The sequence below is a fragment of the Ruditapes philippinarum genome, unplaced genomic scaffold (assembly GCF_026571515.1).
Source record: "Ruditapes philippinarum isolate M1 unplaced genomic scaffold, ASM2657151v2 ctg1465_1_1_1_1, whole genome shotgun sequence".
NCBI lineage: Eukaryota > Metazoa > Mollusca > Bivalvia > Venerida > Veneridae > Ruditapes > Ruditapes philippinarum.
In genome coordinates, this window is record NW_026852415.1 from 126,761 (window position 1) to 152,238 (window position 25,478).

At 31.8% G+C, this 25,478-nt stretch overlaps 2 protein-coding genes across 3 annotated transcripts in view; one reads left to right on the forward strand and one right to left on the reverse strand.

Annotated features, from left to right (window-relative positions):
* The window catches only part of LOC132759763 (uncharacterized), a 33,174-nt gene extending 15,303 nt beyond the window's left edge, over positions 1–17,871 (forward strand). Inside the window, exons 5-13 of one of the 2 annotated variants that reach the window (XM_060751598.1) lie at positions 452–563; positions 1,200–1,319; positions 3,942–3,968; positions 7,732–7,840; positions 8,226–8,344; positions 9,954–10,097; positions 10,699–10,824; positions 11,522–11,876; positions 12,607–17,871. In XM_060751598.1, coding sequence (XP_060607581.1) covers positions 452–563; positions 1,200–1,319; positions 3,942–3,968; positions 7,732–7,840; positions 8,226–8,344; positions 9,954–10,097; positions 10,699–10,824; positions 11,522–11,876; positions 12,607–12,991 — 1,497 coding nt within the window. In that variant the 3' untranslated portion in view covers positions 12,992–17,871. The remainder of the gene's footprint in view (positions 1–451; positions 564–1,199; positions 1,320–3,941; positions 3,969–7,731; positions 7,841–8,225; positions 8,345–9,953; positions 10,098–10,698; positions 10,825–11,521; positions 11,877–12,606) is intronic. The other variant, XM_060751608.1, reaches the window with a different exon arrangement.
* Positions 17,872–20,258: 2,387 nt separating this feature from the next.
* Positions 20,259–25,244, reverse strand: LOC132759754 (nucleolar GTP-binding protein 2-like). Its single transcript, XM_060751586.1, has 2 exons — positions 25,159–25,244; positions 20,259–22,990 (listed from the first exon to the last, which is right to left on the reverse strand). The coding sequence occupies exon 2, from the start codon at positions 22,981–22,983 to the stop codon at positions 20,602–20,604; it is 2,382 nt and encodes a 793-aa protein (XP_060607569.1). The 5' UTR covers positions 22,984–22,990; positions 25,159–25,244; the 3' UTR covers positions 20,259–20,601.
* Positions 25,245–25,478: the final 234 nt, after the last annotated feature.

A 25,478-nucleotide genomic window follows, 5' to 3' on the forward strand; every position in this document is an offset into this window, starting at 1 on the left:
ATGGTCTGAGAATTCATCTGTATTTCTTTTTTTGCAATTTAAGGAAGTGATGACAAATACGTACATCAAACTTAATTAGGCAGACTTTTGTGATTTTTTTTCCATACTCTTTTATAATTTGCAACTTTACATAGATGCTCTTCACATAATATGCATTGCCTCCCTTATCATTTGGAAGGTCATTCACAATAAATTAACCTTTAGTCTGCAAGCTACAATGGAAACTTCCCATGTGATCAGTTTATGCAGACCAAAATCATACAACAATTAATTGTTTAGTCAGTACATATTTTGAAAATTTCACATAAAAGTAATGAATAGTGATAGTCTTGGCTAAATTGAAAGATGGACAAGTTTATTTAAGATAATAAGCATGGTAAGGGTTATATGCTTGTGTTGACTACTTATAAAACATAAATCACCATATCTTAATACAATTTTCTGTTTACAGGAGAGTCGAAAATTAAAGTTCTGGTATGTAGATTCTGCTGACTACCTTGACCAAGTTACCACCGGTTTTAACTTCTTCCGAGAACTCCTCAAACCTGAGAACTTCCCTAAAGGTAAGATTCTGGTGAAATAAATGAGTTAATAGTTAAAGACACAAACCTACATGTAAATTCACCAGAGTAATGGTTCCTACCTTTAAAATTTCACCATATTCATTTTGATTTTCAAGCAGTAACTAATATAATTGTAACATTTTTATGCCCCCACTACTGAAGGCGCAGGGAATGTGAAAGAATCTTTGTCAGATGGACACATTTCCAGTTTGCTTAAAGTTTCAGAACTGGAAAGTAGATTTGCATTGTATATTCTAAATATGAGAAATGTTTATGTTGTGAAGCTAAAGGACGGAAGCAAACAGGCTTGGCTGGCCATATGACTTTATACTGATAATACAGGCAAGTCAGTATTATCATGAGAAATTTTAGGTTTAATCCTAAACATGCTGAATTTGTGTAATGAATTCACCCACCTGCTTTCAATTTGGAACAGTCCAAAGTTTCAAGGAATTCAGTGTAACAAAATACAAAAATTTATCGCTACCAACAGTATAAAGACTGGTCAGACTGCACGGAGGTGCAGGCTGGCCTGGCTGTATACTGGTGGCAAACGCCAATTGCTTTTGATTTCAGCAGGTTAAGGGGTAAAGAAATTTAGATTTTTTTGACAGATTTTATTTTGTTCATGTACAGATTATGTTGGATTTATCCGGAAATGCATGAAACAGATGCAGAAACCGGAATACAGCATGGCAAGAAAGATCAACCTGGAAATACAGCTCTTAGATGATGAGGCCACCCCGATGGATCCAGGTATCTATAATAACTTGTGCCATTGTTCTTTGTCACTTAAAAAACAGTATACTGTTCACTTTATAGTGGTATACAGGAATATAATAATATTATATAGTACACCAGAGCTGAAAATTCTAATCTGAAGGCTTTTTTTACAGTTTTTGATGCTCATCAACTTTTGCTGTCTAATCATATAGTTAATAGTTTGTCTTTGGTTTCATACATCTGTCACACTTTTTACCTTTTCTCATCTACTGACTTATATCTTACATATTTGTTAAGTTGGAGAATTCTGTGAACTTCTATCCTTAGTGTGGAGTGTCAGGTCAACTATGTCAAGGTCATTGTTACTGAGTCTAATAATAGGTTATCTTATTATATAGTAATTTAATGTTTTCAGCTTTGTTAAAGCAGTATCAGAGGGCATCAATTACTGATATTCTTGTTTAATGTGTTTTAAATGGTTTATTCTAACACGACCTGCATTTTTCACTATTGAATAAAGAAGAACCGAAAGTGTGTGTTGTTATGCAATAGAGTCACAGTTGACGTTTTATATTTAGATATATGACATAATCATTATACATGTGACATAACCACTAAAAGAATCCGATGCGCTTAAAATAAGTACGGAAACAAATCGGGCGCAATTTTGCTTAATATCAGGTGCGGCAGCATTTATTTGTTGATGTCGTGTTAGAATCGAAATAATATATCCAAATCGGTGATTTTATCGCCCTCGTGATATAATTTCTCGCATCCGAACTCCAAACAGTGATGTTATTGAGCGATAAAATCACTGTTTGGGATATATTATTTCTTAATTATTTATACCTCTTTATAACCTACTATTTAATTATTTTTAATACACCTGTTACTATATATAGTAACACAATTGCCTATGATTTCAACTGATTATGAGTGTCACGTGACCTATTATGAGTTTGCGGCCCGGGGCCGAGAACTAGTTATCAGCCCGCAGAACATGTGTACGTGCACAAACTGAAACAATGACGTCATATTTTACGTCATCAAACAGTTAACTGTAAAAGTGAAAGTAGGTTAGTCAGCGCGAATCGCTTTATTTTTATTTATGAGAGCTTAAGCGTGTTTAGTACAAACACATTTTTGTTACTATTGAAATTTGAAAGAAATAATACGACAAATTTATTCCGAAAAAAAAGAAAGAAAATAAAACTTGCTTCTAGATTCTACTGCTTTGAAACACACAAACAGTAAACATCTCTGCACAGAACAGTAGAAAGTAGACAAGAATTTCAAACGAAAGAAACTGTTGTTGTTTTTTTTTAAAAAATGCTACTATTAGATCTACCAAGTGTATTAAAGACATTAATACACGTCAGAGTAGGGCCGGAAGGTGATAATCGGCCCTGAATGAATAATGGCCCTCGGGTCCATTATTCATTTTACGGGCCGATTATCACCTTCCGGCCCTCTCCTGCCGTGTATTAACCTCTTAATCCTACTAAAACTACTATCTGTCAGTAGATATAATATTTTTTTTACAAATACTTATTTTAGATAATACTTCTTACTGGTAGAATACTCAGTACTTTATTTTAGTCTTTTGATTAAACTCTAATACTTAAGAGGCTAACATTTCTGGTTCTGTCTATGTTGGTAAAAAAGTACTCAAGACGTTTTTAAATATCTAAGTGGTTTATTTAACCAGATTTGGATGGAAAAAAAATGACTGAATAAAGTAAGGTTATTTTAGTATAATAATTAATACATCTCTACTGGCTTGAATATAATGAAACTTTTAGATAAAATATTGTGTCTTAAGCAAATTATATAAAATATTTCATATAGGTTGACCTTTGCAATAAATAGGTATGAAATATAAACATATAATCTATTTGATAGAATGTGTTTTCTGTCTTTGAATATCTTTGTTACATTTTTCGAAAAGCAAGTTATCTCGAAAATATGGTATCATAATTTTCTTTGAATGTAAATATAACATTTAGGATAGATAGAAAACAACCTGTATATATTGCTTGGAAAAAATCTTTTTGGGGAAGTGATAACGAATGGTGCATTAAAAGGAAAAAATGTATGTAACTAGATGAGAAATAAAGCACAATCTTAAGAGACTATAAAAGTGTTTACTTGTGTTTTACATTGACAGATCATGAACTTTGCACACCATATAAAATTCAATGTAGCATAAACATGATTTAATCCACAACTAGCCTGTCACCTCATCAGCATATTTAAATAAGTAATGAATACATTCGTATTTAAATGAATAATGAATATATATTGGTATTTAAATTTGTACTAAATTTAGATTTAGAGTGCTCATCATTAATTAACACACACAAAAATATTGTCAAGTGATGTTCTGAATTAGATATAAAGTTCACTGGTTTGATTTTGCCTAGATGCCATCCAAATTCCTATGCATGGCATTGATGAACGGATTGAGGCACGTTAAAGGTCTTCCTCTTATTAAAGTCAGAAAGTCAGAAAAAAATCCATATTACTTTGATATGTAGATAGTACTTAATTAAGGTCAAAGCAAGTAAAGGATTACTTTTATCAGTAATAATGTTACAGTAATGAAAACGTACAATAAAATGCAATACTTTCTTTTCTAATGTTATTACTCATTAGCCTCTCCGGAATTGGAAAATGGATATGGTAGGTGTTTTTTATCTGAATGCTTACAGTATGAAGACCTTATTTGATATACCATACATTTACCATATATTCTAGTACTCTATCATTGTTTGCAGGAAACCTGTAAAGCATGAATTATGCCTACAATACAGTACCCGTAATATGACAGAGTTCATGAGAAACTTTTTATTCGTTTTGTATTTATTATCATTTTATTCACTATCATAGTTAATGTTAGAAAAAGTTTGTGTCTCCTGTTATTTTGTATTATCGTTCTGTTCTGTTCATACCATTTTAGCGCTTGTATGAGATGACATGTGCATTTATATGATTATATTCACATTGCTTCAATATTTCATTATTTGAATTTCATCCTATATTGTTAAGTTGAAAAGTTGTCAAATGACCATTTTCGTTAATGCGTCACTTAACCATTGAACTGCTGAATTTCTTAAAATTTATAATAAGTTGACTATTTCAGCTTCCATTTTTGGAAGTGTTTATCATCTATTTAAGGGATATCAGATTTAAGTTAAGTCACTCAACAGTGTAGAGCCTGGTCAGGCTGGCCTGGGTGTATACTGGTTTCAAAGGCTTATCACTTTTAGTTATTTATAGCAGGGTACAAGTTAAAACACAACCAAATTATTGAGCTGTCACCAATTAACTTTCTGTAAGAGTAGTTTTAGAGGGCAGGGAGGAGTGTTGGTTGGATGTGTGGCATGAAAGAGATTTTTTAAGGGATAGCATATTGGTTTCACAAATAAGTTTGATTTATTATATCTGTCACATTTTTTCTTTCTTGTTTTAAAATCTTTATACGCTTAAGTAGACATAGAGTAAAGATGTTTTTTATTATTGTATAGATAATTTCATTAAGCAAAATTTAAGTAATAATGTCATTATTTGAAGATTCAGAGTGTAACCAATACAAGAAATGGATGATATGAATTTAGTATAGAGTATTTATATCTTGTATTATCATGGTATGTTTTTGATTTGCAGATAAAAAAGTAGAAGGTCTGATAAAAATGCATTTTGAATGTTACTGCAATGCTCTCGCAATTCTTTCCTGACTTCCTGTATGAACTTACAAAATACAAAAATATAATCGTTCAACTCCTGTAGAAAAAGATAGTAATGCTTATAATTAAGATAAGGATTTCATTGGAATTGAAATTTGTTAATTATATTGGATAGGTTCATTTCAGTATTAACATTGTCATAGCATTAAATACCATTCTGTGAATAAGATCAAGATTGAATCCTAATACTAGTACCAGTTAACCTAAATTTAGGGGCGCTGTACCCTAGTTGGACTGGTTATGGTGTTCTATGTTATCTTGGGTTCAAGCTGTATTCTTGTGGCGACCATTCTATTTAATATCAAGGTTTTGGTGCCAAACAGCTGTAACTCATTACAAAATGAAGGAGTTTCGCAGTACTGGTAAAATCCAGGAAGCAGATTCAAGAGTGGCATAAATAGGTTTCAAGCTTCTATCTAAACCAGGCTAAGTTAATGTAAATATGTTTAAAACTAACCAAGACTAACCCCACATTATTTCTAAAAAATTTTTAGATCATTAAAATTTTCAAATTGGGATTCTTTTTTTTTTCATTGCTTTCTTGGGGGTTTAAATGCTGAAAATATGGGTGAGTATTTGGTATATGTTTGGTTGTTACCTGGTTTCTCATTGGCTAAACAAATTGTTCCTAGTTTGTTAGACCTACTGTGATTGGTTAATTTATAGTTTAGTTTTGTTGCCTGTTTGTTTGGCTTTTTTGTATTTCGTTTCATAGTTTTTTTATGGAAAAAAAAGGAGGTTTGCATTGAAATGCTTTGTTATAAATTAAAATTTTAAATATTACTAAAAAATGTTTCTGATGCTGTAATAAATTTGTTTTAATGTCAAAAATGGGTTTGGGGGTGGGGGGTTAAGTCGACAGACCAGCATTATACCAGTTTCTTTTTCAATCAGAACATCACATATAATTAATTATACAGCATAGCATTTGAAAACTTCAACATTTTTTGTAACATGCAAACATAAGTTAGTTAAACTGTTTTTTATAGCAACCTCTTTTCCAGCAGTTTTGATTATCAAAGAATACATTTTATACAAAATTAGGAGCTTGCCACTTTTTGAAAGGTGTTAATTTATTAATATTTTGTCAACGTTATCCTGTATTTACAAAATTATGGTTATATTTGAATCATGCCCAGATCATGTGACGTAATGAACTTGTGCCATTGTGATAAAAACTGACTTGCCATTTTCTATACTAGTGACATAGAGCTATTCGTTTATGACAAAATCAAAACTGCTGGAAATTTTACCTTTTTAACTTCACAGTTTTTCATCATTCCAAGTTATTGTTCATGTGTTATGTCAACAAACATTTTATGGTCCTAGGCCCTAAATAAGCTTGAACCTGAAGTGTTTTGTTAATGTTAACCGTCCTGACCTGCATGATATTGTTAATAATGACATGGTTACTGGTGGAGATTTATTATAATATTTGGTTAATTTAATGAACCAGTACTGTTTATCATTTAGTACTATTAATTACAGAAGTACTGTTAATCATATTTACAGAAGTACTGTAAAGTATGTTGAGACTGTTAATCTGTATAGCACTGTTAATTAGTAAAGTACTGTAAATTATGCCAGTTCTTTTAATCTGCATAGTGCTTTTAATCATGCTATTACTGTTTATCAGTACAGTACTGTTTATCAGTACAGTACTATTAATTGGTATAGTACTGTAAACTATGCTAGTACTGTTAATCAGCAGAATACTGCTAATCAAAACTGTTAAACAAGATTAAAAGGCTTTCATTGGCTGAACATACACATTGGAGTATGGGTGTCATATAAAATCTAAATTTATATAAATTGTCACAAAGTAAGGGAGAAACCAGTCACCCCATTTTCATCAATGGTGTGATTTGTCCAGAATTTAATTTTTCACCTAATTGCCCACACACTTGCAGCTGAAAATAATCACTAGGCTATTTCAGCCATTTATTTTGTTTTTATTGAATTTTACTTCTTTAACTTCTTAATGTTGTAATTGTATAATTTTGTATAGTTTTTTCCCCATTTTGAATATACTTTTCTGTAAAATGAAATTGAAGTAAATAATGATACAAGACAATAGACTTGTATTGACCTCTATAGGGAAGCTGTGAATAGTGCTACATTTAGATATTTGTACTGTAAATATTAGTTTAAGGTGCATGATTTGTATGGGAAAGGTTAAGGGATTTGCCAGTCAAATTGTCATGTCATAATGTAATACAAAAAATTAGTTTTTTTGAAGTTTTGTGTTCATGATAAGTTAAATTGTAAATTATTGTGTTTGTGTTCATGATAAGTTAAATCGTAAATTATTGTGTTTGTGTTCATGATAAGTTAAATTGTAAATTAATGTGTGTTCTCATTCATCTGTAATATCTGACCTTTATTGTGTTGTTATTGTGTTTTAATGATCAAAAATATTTGTACAATGTGAATTGAAAGATTCTAGAAGAAAACAGATGATTTAACTATGTTAAAAGTTACATTGCATGTCACAATATTATAAATTTACTGTGTAAGGAAACCAGTCTTTGAATACAATACAGTCATTGGTTGAAATTCCTCTTAGGCTGAATGTCAGCCAGTCAGATGACAGAGTTATAGACTTGTCTACAATTTCTAGTGTTTCTTCCATGATGTGACAGGTTCTATAGTTTGTATATTGTTAGATAGTGTTTAAATTTGAAATGTTATTTTTTCAGGTATCACAAAGCAAGACTTGAGGCCATGGGAAGAAATTGTACGTGAGAAGTTACTACATGTACTAGAATCAGCTTATCCCAACATTTTGTCAGTTGAAGATCTTATCAGGTACTTGAAAAATGTTTTCATACCTCTTAGATGTGTCTATGTAATCTCTGCAATCCTAGAGGAAAAAAACAGAATTTTAAGAAAAAGCTCACTATTTTAATACATCCAGAATGATAATACAGAATAGTAGTCCATATCCCTTGACCTGAAGAATTAGTGAAATAGATTTGCCATGCTTTGAAATTGAAATAGTCCATTCAAAGTTTAAGAGATTTCTGTATTGAATTACAAAAATTGAGCTACCAACAACACAAAACCTAGTCATATTGCATGGACATGCAGGCAGACATGACTCTAAGTTGATGGCAAAGGCCAATCACCTTCAATTCCTGCAGGTCATGGGTTAACTAATCCCAAGTAAATGTTTGAAACCACTTTATTACAGGATAGTTGATGCAGAGGAAAGTGTGGTGATGGAACAGCTTGAAGAATTAAGGAGAAAAGATCTGATCAGACAACTAGACAGTGGAGGGTTCGTTAGACATGTTCTTGATGTCAAAACAGGTATGTACTCAATTAACAGATGAATTGTACTGCTGTATAGAGGCAGTGTTTTGATTGTTTTAGTGAATATGGGTTATGTTTCTTGACAGAAGAGTAAATTTTCTGCATGTTTGGTGTTGAAGGAGCTCCACTGAGGTCAAAATGCTTAAAAGCATAAAAAGCCTATACAAATAAAATTTAAAATTCTAACATAGTGAAGCACTTAAAATGAAAAATTTTCAAAGGATAATAAAGCAATAGAAATAAATTGAACATTGATTTTTTGTGTGCATTTTTTTTCACAATTTGAGTGAAAAATGTTGCAGGGCTTCTCATTTGGGGTCATTTTGCACAATAAAAATGCTTATTCTTGACTAATAGAAAATCTATGACCCAACATGTCAAAAACCACTATGGAGTCCCTTTTAACAACAAGGAAGATAATATGAGGGATAGTTTAAGTTTAAAGTTACCATTGGTCTGTTAGGTGGTCTTTTAATTAGGGATGGCAACAAATACCAAAATCAATACTCGAGTACTCGGTCATTTTTCCGATCGAGTACTCGGTTACTCGGATGATTTCCAATGATCTTTAAAGTTTTATCACACAATATCAACACCGTCTGCATGCTACTTTCGTTTTCTATTTTATTTCATAGAATTCGTAACTATAAATAGGACTGCAAGAAATATACATATATAAATATAAACATAAGAAATGTCAATGACAGCATTTATTATATACCTACAAATACAGGATGAACTTGAAGCGCAAATACGCTTCAACGGATAGAAAATTCCGTATTATGTTAGTGACAAATACTGTACCATATATGGAAGTGCCGTACTATTTTTGACGTTGGTTCCGATCTTGGCTTTAAACGTAGCATTTGGAAACGGAAACCAAAATTATAAAAGGCGTGGCCGGTTTTGCAAAAATTACGTATTCATCCATCAATCATAAATTTATTTCTTGACAGCTACATTTCATTTTCTGAAATTTCGTATAGAAGTGTAGTATAATGAAAATCATTTATAATTCAAACGAAAAGATTTATAATCTAAGGAAACTTATGTTGTAGCCCATGCATTTTTCTACTCGAAATGTTGGAAAATTGATATTTCGCTCGACCTTCGGTCTCGTGAGATATCAATTTTTCCACCGCTGCTCGTAGCAAAATACAAAGCTATAACATAATATTCTGTATATATTTACGTTTTTATAATTAACAAGTTTCGGCTACAAACTGTCTAATATTTAAAGGTGATTAAATATAATAAGAGGCCGAATGACGTAAACGACACAGGACTGTGTTTAATCCCATACGCGTGTCGAACTGCTGATCGCCTCGTTAAACTTACGATAACATTTTCACACCTCTGCAAGGATGTTTTGATTGCACTTAACAAGTATTTATACAGATACGTGTACATTTCCGAATTTCTGAACTTATCTTTCTAAATCGCAAAAAAGTAGAAATTAAATATTTTTTTCCGATTAATCGAATATCAATTTTGTTAACCGATATTCGGACGTTCGATCGAGTACTCGGTTAACCGGTTACTCGTTGCCATCCCTACTTTTAATACAAGTTTTACTTATATATCATGTATGTTTATATATTTACAGAGGTACAGGAAGTTAAGCAGATGATGACAGTTTCAGCCAATCAGCAGCCTACCATAGCAATTATTACAGCTAATTATTGTGAAAAACTTGCCGTAGATGCTATGATGGAAAATAAAACTACTTATGTTAAATTTAAAACTGGAGGTAGGTTTCTCTTAATATTCTAAGTTCTACTTTTGATTTATTTTAAAGATAAATTGATGAAAAGGGAAATACATTTGGAAAACTTTATGTGAAACTAGAAATTATAAATGTATTATACACACAAACACAGTCTTGCATTAGTCGACTAGAGTGATAATTCTATTTTTTGAGACTGAATCATAATGTTGGAACAAAATTTCTGATGTCTTTTTGGTGCTGTTTGACCAGTCTCGACATTGAGTCAATGGTCAATTTGTCTTTCACCCCTAATTAAAAATTAGGCGTGATTAGTAGTTGGTCACTTACAGAGAAATTGGAAAAATGAATGTTATGTTAGCCAGTAAAGGCATTATTTGGATGTCCGACTACTGATAAATGAAACATGTTATAATCAATTTAAAAACCAAAAAAAAAAATGAAAACTATATTGTACAATGTTAATATTTAGAAAATAGAACCATTATTCTCATCATCCACTCTTATAATCCACTATATAATATTCAAAATCAAACACATAATACAAGTTCATTACAGAAAATGCAATGGGGAAAATGGTTTTTAAAAGTACATTCCAGAGTTGACCTTCTGTTATATATTTCAGGTGAATCTAATGCATATACAATAGGTTATATCGGAGAACATAAATGTGTATCTACCAAACTTCCTATGATAGGACATGATAGATCTGCACAAATTTCATCTGGAAACACTACAACAAGACTTTTAGGTATGTACTTATATTTTGTGTCCATGGTAATGTAAACAACAACATAAAGTTTTTTTGAGTAACCATCTGGAATACCTAACCTCTATAGGACAAAATAATTTGATGTCTTGTATGTAAATTTCATGAAATTTTTCTTAATATGTACCACCAAACATTACTTTTATAATTCTTTCATTTGGGTCAATGTTATATTGATTGGAGGGGGTTTCACATTGATTTTGGAATATTATAATGATGTGTATGTTACTTTTAGCTTGACAAATTGAGGAATAACATTCCGATTAAGTTTTTTGCGTTTATGTTGGTATGTGCAAAACTACTGAAGGGAATAGGTTGAAACTTCTTACGTTTATTTTAGGGCATAAAAGGTGGTCACTGTCCAAGACCAATAGCTCTTAAGAACATTGATTTTGATAGAATGGTGGCCCTGTTTGGAAAACTTGAAATATTCTATATCCAGGCTTGTTTTACTGTCAAGCACTGATAAAAGTCGAGCACACTATCCTACGGAGAGCTCTTATTAATTGGATATTCTAGAATTTATCACAGCATTCCTTGAGGATAATTATCAATAAATTACCATGTGTTTTGTCATTTGTGTTTTAGAAACAAATTTTGTTACTTAAACTTATTATGATTCACTTGATATAACTCTTTAACTATTGAATAATCAGTTGCTTTAAACTATTTTTTCCAGGAACATTCCAGGCTGTAGAACATGTTTTTATTGTTGGCGTAGCCGGCGCTGTTCCACATTTTACCGATTATTACAAACATCCGAGATTAGGAGATGTAATGATATCCGATTGCTCTAAAGGTGGCAATATCTATTACTACTGCGATCAAATTTTACAAGAAAAGGATGGAAACATATTATACCAGACTAAAGCATTCCAGCCTAAAGATGCCTTCCTACAGGGAGTTCTCGAAGGGATAAAAGAGCAGAGATTGCACCGGAAGTTTGAGCCTTGGCGTAAATACATCAGGAATGGTCTCGAACTTCTGGCCACCCAGGAGGCAGACTACAATAGACCACCACCGGAGACTGATAGGTAAATGAAAAATTTATCTTTTAGAAATAATTTAATAATAACTATTAAAATGCATCTTGGGTTATTTGGACAGGTAGAGATCAACTTTTCTTGCACCTGTCAACAATTAAGTAACACAAATGCCGTTAAATTTTTTTATTATTACAGAAAGTTGAATCCATAAATTTAAGACCCCATAATTTTTTTTACCTAGCAACTGAATTCCATGAATTTACGACCCCATCCAAATTGCTTATTGTCCTCAAACCACGAAATTTTATGACATTATATTTAAATGATTTCACAGTATAACTAGCAGTTAAATTAGTCAGTTTGTTCTTTCATTTCATGTTTTCTATTATTGCCATTTACCATGGTTAATGTCGGTCTGTTCTTTCGTATGACCTGCAACAATCTGGATAGTCTTTTGTCACTGGTCAGCTTACAGGCTATCAAAACATTTCTCTTCCATGCCTTGTGTAGTTATTATAGTGATGAAATTTAAGCCATGTTAAGTATAACTATGAAGCATGTAGTGACTGAGTGTTATTTTCCATGTGGGATTGTTTTGATGAACGATGTTGCAGATTTAAATATATTTATATCAAATAATGAGAGTTTGTTACAAAGTGTGTTTAGAGGTCAAAAGTTCATTTGTGATTACAAAACTTGTCATGTCAAATTAAATTTATTACTTGCACAAGATGCAGAAGGGACAGTTTTGTATTTTCATGTGTCTTTTATTTAATAGGTTAACAATGATGATTGGTGAAGGAAATGTTCTAGAAATGCAGCACCCACACCACCCTGAGGGAATAGATGAGCGAGAAGGCTTCCCAAAAATACACTATGGTGTGTTTGGAGCAGGCAAAAGATTTTCAAAGGCCGATGATCTGCGTCTAGATTTCGCCGGAAGGTACAATGTCAATTCCTTCGACTCAGAATTCGACCAGGTTCTTGCTGGCGTTGTTGGAAGCGTGAAAGAAAGTTTCATGTTTATCAGAGGTATGGCCGACTACAGCGACGGCATGCAGAAACAAGAATGGCAGCCATACGCAGCCCTTGCCGCAGCTGCTGTGATGAAGTCGATGATTTTATCGTTTAAGGGGCCCTACATTTCGGAAGACGAGATGTAATAATAATTATAATATTTATGATCATTTTAAGATATAGATACACAAAAAAGAACATTTTTTTAAATGCTTAGCTTACCAATATATTTACATTATATGTACGTGTTTGTTACCTTTACCTGTTTGAAGAAAAAAAATGTTGTAAAAACAGGACATAAGTGCAATTCTCATCTATCATTGTATTATCTCATTGAGAATTTCATTTAATGTATAAATCACCATTACAATCATGTAACTGTTAAATTTCTCACAAAATAATAAAGAAGAAAGGGAGATTCTATCTAGTATAAGAAACACTCATATTTAAGAAACAAAATATGATAATCCCATTCAATTAGTAAAGGTCTTTTATAGATGATAAAAAATAAAATATACGAAAACAGAAGGCTTAAAGAAGCCTATGTCTGCTATTATTTTAGGGTGCAAAATGGTTTTAAATTGAAAGCATACATTCATGCTGTTTGCCAAAATATTCATTATAAGTCATATTATGATGATAAGTCATCAATTAACATCATTTCACTATAGATAGATCAAAGTGTGTGACATTATAAATCATTTGTATGGTTTTATCAAAAACTTAAAATTCTATTTTCTTATGAAACTAGTTTAGATGGGGAAGAATAAAATCAGGGTTTTATAGGACAGCTTTATAGGTTTGTTTCTTCACCATATTTAGTTTTGAACTTATATAAAAAAAAACAATTCTACTTAATGCATAATTGTTTACAGCAATCTCAGTGATATTTAAAGTTCTAGGTACAATTTGAAACACAATAAACTTGAGTAATATGATTTTGCTTCTGATTTTCAAGCAGAGCCTACATATAAGACGCTGCCCCTGCCTTGTTTATAAATTTTGAGCATCAAAAGTGCGACTTATAGCTGAGAATTGAGAATTATGGCCTTTATTTAGAAATTTAGTGCTCTGCATATATAGCATAGTATGATGATCATATAAATCTCAAATAAATTAGTGAGAAATTATGTTTAGTTTTTCGTATGAAAATTATTTTTGAATATTTTTTTAATCTTTTGTCTTCTTTTATCATTTTGATGCTGTAAGTGTGCAGAGACTTATGGGCACAATTTTTTTTTTTCAAATTTATTTTCTGTTACATCTGTCTTGTTGTAAAATGTGATCTTGAAAACTTTGACAATCCTGTTCTTTGTTGTATTTCAAGAAAAATTTTCAAATGTTATCTCTCTTTAACAAAAATATAGTTCTGTATTTTTCACAATATGCCACTCGTTAGAATACTGTTTTTTAAAGCTCACTCGATGAAAATAAAATTTCATCTTACACACAAAGAAACAAATATCCTCTATGTTTTTTTCACATTAAATTAGTATTGAAGTTTTTCCTTTGATCGAAGCAGCAAAAAATCTTCATGTTTTATAAAAAATAAATTTGAGTCTAAAAGTTCCAAAACTTAGTGCTTTCCAGATTATGTAATATTCCTGCATTTATCTTTTGTTTCTTCTTTAGTGCTTCTGTTCATGTAGTTAATCTCAGGCAAAATTACCTTCTTATTTTGAGAGTATTTTTATAAGTTTTGAAAAGTTATTATATTAGTTTTTTTATGTGTGTCTAATCATAAACAAACTATTTCTGTTAATATGTGTAACGTTTTCAAGTGGTTTATTGTTCATCAAGCAATAATTGTTTTCATAATGAAAGTAAACATCTTTAAAATAAATATATCTTTTTCAAGTTAAATATAATGTCTAAATGTTGGTTATCATTATTTACTAATTGATAAGTCCAATTTAAGATGGACTTGAAATTTCAATTTTGCTAAAATAAAAATGACTTGTTTTTTTGTTATTTTTACTAGCTAGATTTATGTAAATAAGTGAAACTTGATTAGTACATCTTTTGCTTGTAGATATGTATGGTTGTGATTTTTTTTAACTTATATATTAGAATTTGTTTTTACAGATTTTTAAGCTATTCTATTGAATAAATATTTATACTGTAAGGAAATGAAACTGTAAAAAAGTTAGTGGGTTTAAAAAAATCCCAATTCATTATTTTGTAAGTCTTAAATGAAAGCTAAGCTGTTGGTTTCTTAACTAACACTTATAGATTATTATTTTTAGGTTATACAATTTACAAATTCTTAATGTTGTGCGAGTCTTATTCTAGAATTGTTTAGTGTTTTTTTATGCTTTTAAAGCATATTAGATAATTCCTTTTTGATGTACACTGTAGCAAGAATTTGTGTACTGATGTCACATTGTGACAGTTCTGACTAATTTAGATATTTTATGCATTAATTGTAAGCTATTTACTTGTTGTTTTGTAGGTTTCTTACCAATCGCAAATGATATTGCAAATGGTAATCTTTCTAAATGGCATTGCAAATGGTAAGTTTGTTAAATAGCTAAAGAAAAATGGTATTTCAAGTAGTAATTTTGATAAATGAATTAAAGAGTTAAATTAATGTAGTCAAATTAAAGTTATTTCAATTTATAATTTTGCCAGAGTTATAAAATGGTATGATGTTGCCAAAAATGGTATTATTATTGGTAATTTGGTCAAAAATGGTATTACTATTGGTAATTTGGCCAAATGATTAAAAAAAACAACAACTTTTGCATGGTATGGAACAAGACTGATAATTTTAAACAATTAAAGCAAAAAAAAAAATCAACAATATAGTTGTATAGAACTGGTATATAGCCAACGATTGGCTTTTTTGTTCCTTTTACGAACTGTTTATTCACAAATTGTTCTTGTTCAGTTTTTGCACTCATAATGAACATGTATACTTGCTTGAAGCTTGATTGTTAGTGCCTAATATATAATGCAAGTTTCATATATTGAGACGTTAAACATTTTTTTTATGTTTTTTAAAGTTATCCATTGCTTTACATATAAAAGGTTGTTTTTTTAAGTTATATACATGTATACATAATATATGTTGTAGCATACATATTTGAAAGAAAAAAAATGGTTAAAAAATAATTTATTGAAATTATTTATGGTATGTTTATTAAACCCGTTGTAAACATTTTTTCCCTCCAGTTACTCCTATGATGTACATTTTGTTTGGACTTTGGGTCTTTTGATCATAAAAAAGACTACAGCTTTTCTGTACCATATCTGTTATTGTAGATAAAATTATATTTTTAATAAACTTTGTTATTAACATTATTCATTAAGATACATCATGATATGTACACATTCTGATATTTTCTAAAGTTCCAAGAATTTTGTGTTTTTCAGCAACAACTTCAATTTTCTGTAATTGTGTATAAGTCGAACCCATGTATAAGACGGGGTTTCGATTTTTACCAAATGCTAGCTAAAAAAAATTCTGTAGAATATTCTTTGTATGTATCTTGTCTTATTTTACATTCCTTCTTACTGCTCATGCTAAACATATATGGGAAGTCGGTGGTTCTATTCCAGTGCCGATGCCAGAAATAATGCAAAAAGTTAAGTCTTCTTAATATTTGGTCTGTTGAATAGATTTTCAGTACCTTTTTCTTTCAAACAGAAACTTGATCTTTTATATGATGGTAGTCTTGCTATATTTAATCTCGCAGCACTTATTGCCTGTAACATTCATTCATATAATCATCATACATGGGATGGCTTTCATTATTCATTTAGAAACATACTGGATACAATTATTGTAAAACATGCGTAGTTAATCTTCATGGCTGAGTGGTTTATGAAACAGATTTCAAATTATTGACCCCTCACCACTCACTATGGATTTAAAGCCTGCTAAGTTCTCTACGTGGTCTTCAGAGAAGAGAGATGCTATTCAGATTGGATACATGCTATCTAGATAGCTTAAAGGGGACAGTTGATAATAAATTGGTGCCTGCCAGTGCCTAATAAGAGAGTGGCATCCCAGGTCATCCTCAGTTATTTAAGTGGCAAGTCTCCATATGGCCCTTAAAAGTGTTGGTGTGTCATCAAATCTAATACATTTACGTTCAAATATCAAAACACTTTAAAAAGGAGCTCCACTGAGGTCAAAAGCTTAAAAACATTTAAAAAAAAAACAATAATTTTTACATAGATCAAGTGAAACGCTAACCATGGATATATCTGAGAAGGATAAGAAAGAAATATGTTTAGAATTAAATTGAAAATTGATTGTAAGTACCATTTCTAGCCTGATTTGAGCAAAAAGTGTTGTCTGATTTGAGCAGTGTTGAAACGATTTTCAATTTTTTTTTTTAATCATTTTGCGAAATAAAAATAGTTATTCTGGAAAAACAGGGTGATGGAATGATCTCAGAATTTGCACACAAGTTATTGGTTCACACTTAATCAAATGCTTCAAAAGTCTCAGAAAAAAATATTTCCAGTGTGTAATGTCTAAAAACCTCAGTGGAGTCCCTTTAAGTTTATACTTTGTCGGATATATTTTTCAATTTAAATACCATCATTTTTTTGTGGGACATTAAATTCAATACAGCCCAGTTCAAATATGAAAATACTATGGGTTAATATTTTGTCTCATATATACATGTACTTCAGTTGGAATACCATCATTATATTGTATCTAATATGTAATAAGAGTTTGTTGTTTTGATACAATATACATAATTTTACATCTATCACAGACACACAGTTTTTAAGATTCTTTTTATTTTGCACTGCATGTTGTTTTTTTCTATTAAGATTTTAAGACCTTTTTCACAGTCAATAATAATAATTTCATAAGAATAAATGTGCAGTGTTAAAAGTTTGTATAATAATGTACAAAATGTCTCTCCAGTTTGAAAATAATATCACCACCTAAGGGAGAGAACCCAAAATGTTGTTTTGTTGAATTTCTTAAGAGATCGTGAATGAAATTTTGACTGCGTAGCATTTTTCTGCATTTATAATCTTTCTAATAAAATATAGAATACTATTTTATGCTTTGTTTTCAATGTAAAAATTCCTTGTGGCCAAAGAAATATTTCCATGTTAAATTAAAAAGGGGTGGTTTATTAAAGCAAATAATTTAATAGCTGGTGAAATAAAAACTACCTACAAAACAAAATGGTGACCGAGATTTGCGTACAACACCTGAAATTTACGCCATCAATAACTGAGTTCACGTTCAAACTTACACAAATGCTTTGTTAAGAAAGTTCAGTAAAACACTAATAAATACGAAAATCTGCTTATGCAAAAAAGTGACTTGAAACAGGAGTTACAATAATGTAAGTATGTAAGTGAAAGGCTCCCCTGCCCTCCACCAGTTTGGTAGAAAAGGTTGACGAGGATTGCAACAATGCACCCACTAATGTATGTGTGAAACAAATGGGCGATGTTTTTGAACATAGAAAATGCACCCATTCCTTTTAACCAGTATATACATTATTTTATAACATTAACTTGATCTTACGACTTTGCTCTTGCTCATGTCTTGTGAACTCCTGATGCTATTTATTTTTGAAAGGAATGATTATGAGTAAGACACCAATCTAAATGTGACCTTGACCTTTAAACTGTGATTCCAGGTATAAAATGTAACGGATGCTCTTTCAGCCTCTTCCTAGTACATGTAGATTAAAAATCCAAGATAAAAAACTTTTGACCACAATAAAATGGCTAAAAAAACCAATTTCATTATGTGGTACCACCATTGGATGCAGCAAGGGACATTTGTTTTCATATTTGTATATGTATTCAGTCCAATTATCTCTCATTATGAAACTGTTATTCAGAAAAAAACAAGAGGGATGTTCATTGTCAAGTGGTTAAAGGTCGTTGACTTCAAACCACTTGTCCACGACTGCAGTAGGTTCAAATGACACCAGGGACATTGGATTCTTTCATGTGAGGAAGCTTATAGAATGTTGGTGGTTCTACTCAGGCACCTGCTCACATCTGTCTTAATGCATGGCAGGGCAATGGAGGTATTTCTGAAAGTCACCATTTGACCTCTTCAATGTTGGTATAATATTAAACCAAACCAAAAAGAAAGAAATTTGTTACTTTAACAGAGTTACCAACGTCTCCCACCTTAGGGAAGTTTTACTTGAAAAAGATATCTATTTCAAAAGATTGAGGAATGGATATGGACTTTTAGTGCAAAATCCTGATCAACAGAAATACATTTGTATAGTTGTTATTACCTTTTCAAGACGAACAATATCAATACTGGGTATTGTCTGTTAATGAGAAAGTTATAGGGTATATTTTGTGTCCTGTCCATAACTTTTTCATCGATAAGTTATGTGGGTGATTCACAAATGACATTTTATTTGCTTGGGCCCCGACTTTGCCACATACCCCAAAACAGACCACATCAAGCTTTAACCTCAAAGTGTGACCTTGAGCTTGGAGGTAGGCATCTGGGTGTTGTACATGACACATGGTAACTATTGATGTGGAAATCTGTGCCAACTAGAGAAAGTTAAGGACCAGATTTAACATATACCCAAAGCAAGGCTTGATCTATGAAGAAGTTATGGACCGGACACAAAATATACCTTCCAACTAAGACCTTGACCTTGGAGGTAGTTAACTTGTTGTTGCGCATGACACATTGTTTCATTATTCTGAACATTCTTGCCACGTATTTTTAAAATCTCTTCATGGATAAGAAAGTTACGGACCTGACAAGATATACCCTCAATGTTGACCTTTAATCACTGTGTGACCTTGGAGGTAGGGTTCAGGTTGTTGCGCACGACACATTGTCTTATTATAACAAATATTTGTGCCAAGTTATTTCAAATTCCTTTAATAAATGACATAGCTATGGAACGGACATGAAAATTTGACAGACGCACAGACCCTGTTTTTATATCACCTTTTATTCTTCGAAAAGGCGGGGACATTATAAACCTCTTAAAACCTTGCTTTAGCTTGGCTAAACAAAGCAGATTGGCAACTGTTGAACTCTCCCCATGTTTGGCATTAGCATTTACTTTTGTACAGTACTTTCTCGTTTTTGTTATTTTCACTTCAACAAATAATTTATAATTTTGGCCTTTTTCTTTAAACTAAATGGTTAAATTATTAAAAATTTAATACTTTTTCTTTCTTCACTCTTTTATCTATAAAATAGATTTTCCTTAACCCGTAGCCTGCTGGTGGCAACAGATTCTGCATGTGACCATTGCAAACCGAGATTAACTGGCATGACCTTACATTTGACAGGATTCATTAACTGTAGGACACTATCAAAGACATTGTATTCTTAACCTTGAATAAACATCACTTTTCCAAACAACTATGAGTAATTTAAGTGATAAAAAGCTTACTGCATAGGTTTTAAACTAAGTAACTACTGAATTTTCAAACAATCTTTATTCTTTAATAATATCTTTAAATATCATTATAACAACTTAAGTGCAATATAATTGGTTATTATTACATCTTATTTAGAGATTTTTACTATTTATTCATGTTAAAACTTCATTAAAAACAATGTAAGGTCACTAAATTGATTCAATTTAATATTCAATGATAATATTTTAGAGCTCCTGCTTTTGACATAAGTGCATCCTAATTCTTTTTTCTTTTACTTCAATTACTGGTAATATTTCACTAATAAAATTTGAATACATACTCAAATTTTCATATTAAAACTTTTCACAAAATTACAGTGGTTGTTAACTTGAAAAAAAAAGTTTGATTTAATGCCCTATTTTCTTGAACTTCTGTTTTTCACATTAGCAGAAGTATAAAAGTGCACCCCAATTTTCTTTTCTTTCATTTCTCTTTCCATTCTTCTTCTCTTCTTACTGCTTAACTTAGGCTCTACAGGCTCTTCTTCCTCAATGTGCCTTTTCTTCTTTCCTTTTTTACTTTGTATCACCTGCTTCTCTCCCTTAGTTTGCCTACCACCCTTTGCTGTACCACTGCTTCCGGCTTTTGCTGGTGGCTCTATCTCGACACATGTAACGTCTTTTGTGTCCTTTACAGAAAATACAGTCAATGGAAGTTTTCCTTGCTTCATATATTTCTCTATAGGGCTTTTACCTGTAACCTCAGTATCTACTGCTTTGACTTCACTACCTACAATAGCAGTAAAACTTTCTGGACGATCAGCGTCATCAACATCTACTACCAGCACCTCATTATTTTCTATTACTACTTCATTCACTTTAGATTTCTTTTTCTTCACATTTAAATCTTTTTTCAAGTTACCTTTCTTAACAATTTTACTTCCCTGAACTGACTTTTGTCCATTCTTTTTATTGATTCTAACGTTCTTTAATTCTTTTTTCAATTTCTTTAAACTTTTCTTCCCTTTTTTATTCACTGTCACTTCTTCCTTTACCTCTGTTTCTACTTCATCATTGTCTGAACTTACTTTCTCATCACATTTATCTTCTCCATCATGCAATTCATTATCATCACTTCCCTCATTGGCTTCCTCATCATCATCTTCATCATTTTCATGATCATCTAACTCAACATCTGAATCATTCTGACAATCATCAAAATGTACACGCCTCACATCATCACCAGTAAACTTTGGCTCGACTCTGATTCTTTTATAATCTTGATGAACTGTTGGAACTTTTTTAGCTTTGACAGCAACATTATCGTCACCTTCATTTTTATTTGCAACTTCTTCTCCAATCTTTTCCTCCTCTGTGTTTGTATTATCTTCATTTTCTGATCCTGGTGGTCGTACAAAATATGGAATACAACCTCTCTGGAAATCATTTAAAATCATCTTAGCAGATGTGCTCAAGTCGGCATCACCACCTTTCAGCAGTTTTCCTGACCTTTTAGCAAACTTGGTCAAGAAATCTTCATGGTCAGTCCAGCTTGATATGCCATATGTCTTCTGTATGTATTCTTTCTTTACTCTTGCCAGCATTGCTTCTATGTAATCTTCTGGAGTTTTAATGTTCTCAACTCGAACAACTCCTTTAAGAACACATTCTGTTGGTGTTGATGCAGTAGGGTAAACCACACCTGGGCAATCTACTAGATATATCCTCTTCATCAATGTAATGTATTGCCACACCTTTGTCTCACCAGCTATAGGGGCCACCTTACAGACTTTCTTAGCTCTTAAGGTATTTATAACTGAACTCTTTCCGACATTTGGATACCCTACAAATCCTACTGTAATTTGCCTTTTGTCTGTGTGCAGCTTGGAAAACTGCCTGAGTAAGTTGATTAGAGCACCTTTACCGAAAGGGTTCATCATACTAGCATGAAAAGCTAAAGTTGGATGTGCTGATGATAAGATGGCCACCCACTTCTGTGTCACCCAAACAGGAACCAAGTCAACCTTGTTAAGTACAAATATGATGTGCTTATGCGGCTTTTCTTTCTTCAGAAATTCTTCTACCTGGTAACAGCGAGTACCTTGAGGGTCCCTAGCATCAAGGACATTAATGAGAATGTCGGACGAATCAATTACTTTGTGAAGTTCATTCCAGACTCTCTTGGACTGCCCAGCTTTAAATACCATCTCTGTACACTCATCTTTAAAGTCAGGTTCATCTCTAGCAAGGTCTCTATCTTGTTCTGACTTGTATGTGTCACAAGCTTCTTTAGCTTGTGCAACCAATGCCTCCATATCAGACACTTTAAGATTTGGTCTTTTTCTAGTCTTCTTTTTCCCAAATGTTGATTCAAAGGTTTCTGTATCAAGAACATGTACTCTTGCTGTTTTGGCTGTTTCATTTAGTAGCGAGATAGGCAGTTTGGTCTGTCGCATGACAACTTTATACGGATCTTTCTTCACTTTTGTCATCTCATCCTGAAATGTCTGAAGGGCATTCTGGGAGATAACTCTAGTGTTACCAAACCATTTCCTGTTTGGTTCTACCCTTGCCACTGTTCCAGACATCAGCCAAGACTGGTATGGAGCTGGTGTTAAAATTTTCCCAATCTTGTCTCGCTTTGCTTTGAAGTTCTTGTACATCTTTAGGCGTTTAATTGTTGCCTTGTCTCTCATGTTTTTATCGCCCGTTTTTGGCCTGTCTGGATTCATACTGTGGCCACCTTTATTTACCCCATCCCTTATCCTTTTCTTCTTTGCTTCTCTAGCCTTCGCCATTGTTAACCTGAAATGTATATCAAAGTACATTTATACAGCAAACCAAATCCAAATTACAATAAAAGAACATATAATATACAATTATATTTTTTAACAAAGCTGTAGGTAGGGCAGATTGCTTGACTATTCTCAATGCTTGTAAATCAAGAGCCTTGATAATGTTTGACGAAGTTCAAAAAGAGCCATAATTCTGTCAAAATCCATGTTAGAGTAATGGGCTGTGGAAAGTGACTATAGTCTCAACAGTGTAAAGTTTCAACCCACTTTAGTAGTTTTGGAGATACTAACTTGCACACAAAAACTTAAGATGATCAGAGATGACCCATGTTTGAACTCATATAACTTGAACAAACATGAGGTTAAAATGTGACCACTAGAGTGTTAATGAACTAAATATGGATGGACAACAGAAAAGGGACAAACAATGATCCTAAAAAGCCTTGATAATATAAAATGTCACAATGATAAATTTAAAGTTAAATATCTTTTTTCATGTCTAATTATTTGGACTATCAGTGTGATTAATATTTCACATTAAAATATGCAGTTTTATTGATACTTGTTATTTTACATGAGTTGCTTTAAATTGTCTGGAACAATGTTGAAATAACTGTTTGATAGAATAATGTTTATAATGTACATGACTTAATCAGGTCTAGAATCTGAATGTCATGACATTTCTAGACACTTGGTAAATAATAAATCTATGGATATTGGATAGTCTGCAAATTCAAAGAATTTTCAATCCAAAAATTTACAGATGTTCAATGTGAAATTTGCAGTTTTCCGTGTAATACTAAAATTTGCAGCTTAAGATGTCTCGAGAGTTTATATTAACAAAGATAATGAGGTAAATTTCATCTATGTATGATGACTTTGATATTTTTGTTTAAAGTAGTCATCAAATACAACTTCTACTAATATGAAAGCCTATGAAGGGGAAGTCTTTAAAAAAGTTTCTTTCATTTTTCTGTTCTAAATGTGTCATTTGTCATTTCATGCACCACTTCCATTTCACTTGGAACACTCGACCTATTTCATTGATAGGTATAGAATTCTATATATATTTTTTTAATTGTTTCTATTTCATTTTCTTTTAAATATATATGTGTAGGTTATAGCCGGGAAAGTCAAAGGGGCCCCGGGCTTTGGCTTCCCGTATTATCATAAAAAATGTCTGCACATTAACATATAAAAAAATCTTTAAAACTATGGATGGTACATAAATGTCCATAAATATCATGCAATCCTAGACCTCATTATTATTGGTAATGCTTATTTGCAAATTAAAACGAAGAATAAACATGTCTTATTCTGGCTAGTTTCATAACAGGTTTAATTCAAAACTTTAATGTCTCATCAGTTTAAATAATAGAATGTTACAAATAGGGGCTTCAAAAGATTTGAATGCCTATTGCCAGAACAAATGGCTATATAGTGGAACCCCATTGTATCGTGCTATTCATTGTATCGATCTATTTACAAATCTTGAGATTTTTTTGAAAATGCACTAGCTACTGATTGCTAACATTTACAACAGTGTCACGAAAATCTTTCGCATTTGTTTTGTGCCGTAAAAATGGTCAAAAACATGTTTCCAGTACCGTCAGACTTTGTAGATAAAAAATAGACTTATAAATAGTGTGTTCTTATTAAAAACACATTTACTGTCTGTTGAAAGTTCCTAAATTTATGCTGACATTTTAAAACAGACATCTTTGACTCTAATTGACTGAAAAATCTAGCATAAAGATGGGTCAGACTTCCAAAACTTTGATTAACTGAGCAATTCTCACAATGCATCGATATAATGGCGTGACCTAATTCTTCAACCTGTTTGACATGTCTGTAAATAACCAAATATTCCAAAGCTTAAACTTTATATCAGTGATGTTTGCCATGTAATATTTATGACAAAAGAATCAAAATAAATGATACAAAATAAAGATTCAGGGAAATTTAAATTTTTTAACTGCAGTTGTGATTTATGGGTAAATAGATCGATACAACGGGGTTCCAGGCTACCTTGCTCTGACCGAATTGAAGTGTTATCCGAAATTAGTACACTTAAATATGACATTTAACTATCACCAGATCCAAATATCATTGATCAACAGAAATAGCTTCATTTTTACACATATATTGTGATAAAGTTTACTTGTTTAAAATCAATACCTTCAAATGTAATTGAGAAATAGACAAAATATCTCGATTGCACGTGAACGTTTACAAGTCGCAACCTCTCGGTCCAATAAGGATAAAATTTCGTTTACGTATTCTACCGGAAAAGACGCTCGATCCGTCTAAATATTTATCTATAGGATTATATTTACCTCAACGGAGATCTAGGAGATCCCGTGCAGGAGTAAAGTGTGAACGACAACTTTCACTGTACAGCTCTTCACCATCCATTTACAGGCTAATCAAACCGTTCTGTTCTATGTGACCAATATTGATCCAATAATTATGATCAATATAATTTTTGTAGATATCCT

Bases quoted from the DNA above. Each gene is read 5' to 3' on its own strand.
- LOC132759754 (XM_060751586.1), bottom strand. From the start codon at position 22,983: ATGGCGAAGGCTAGAGAAGCAAAGAAGAAAAGGATAAGGGATGGGGTA.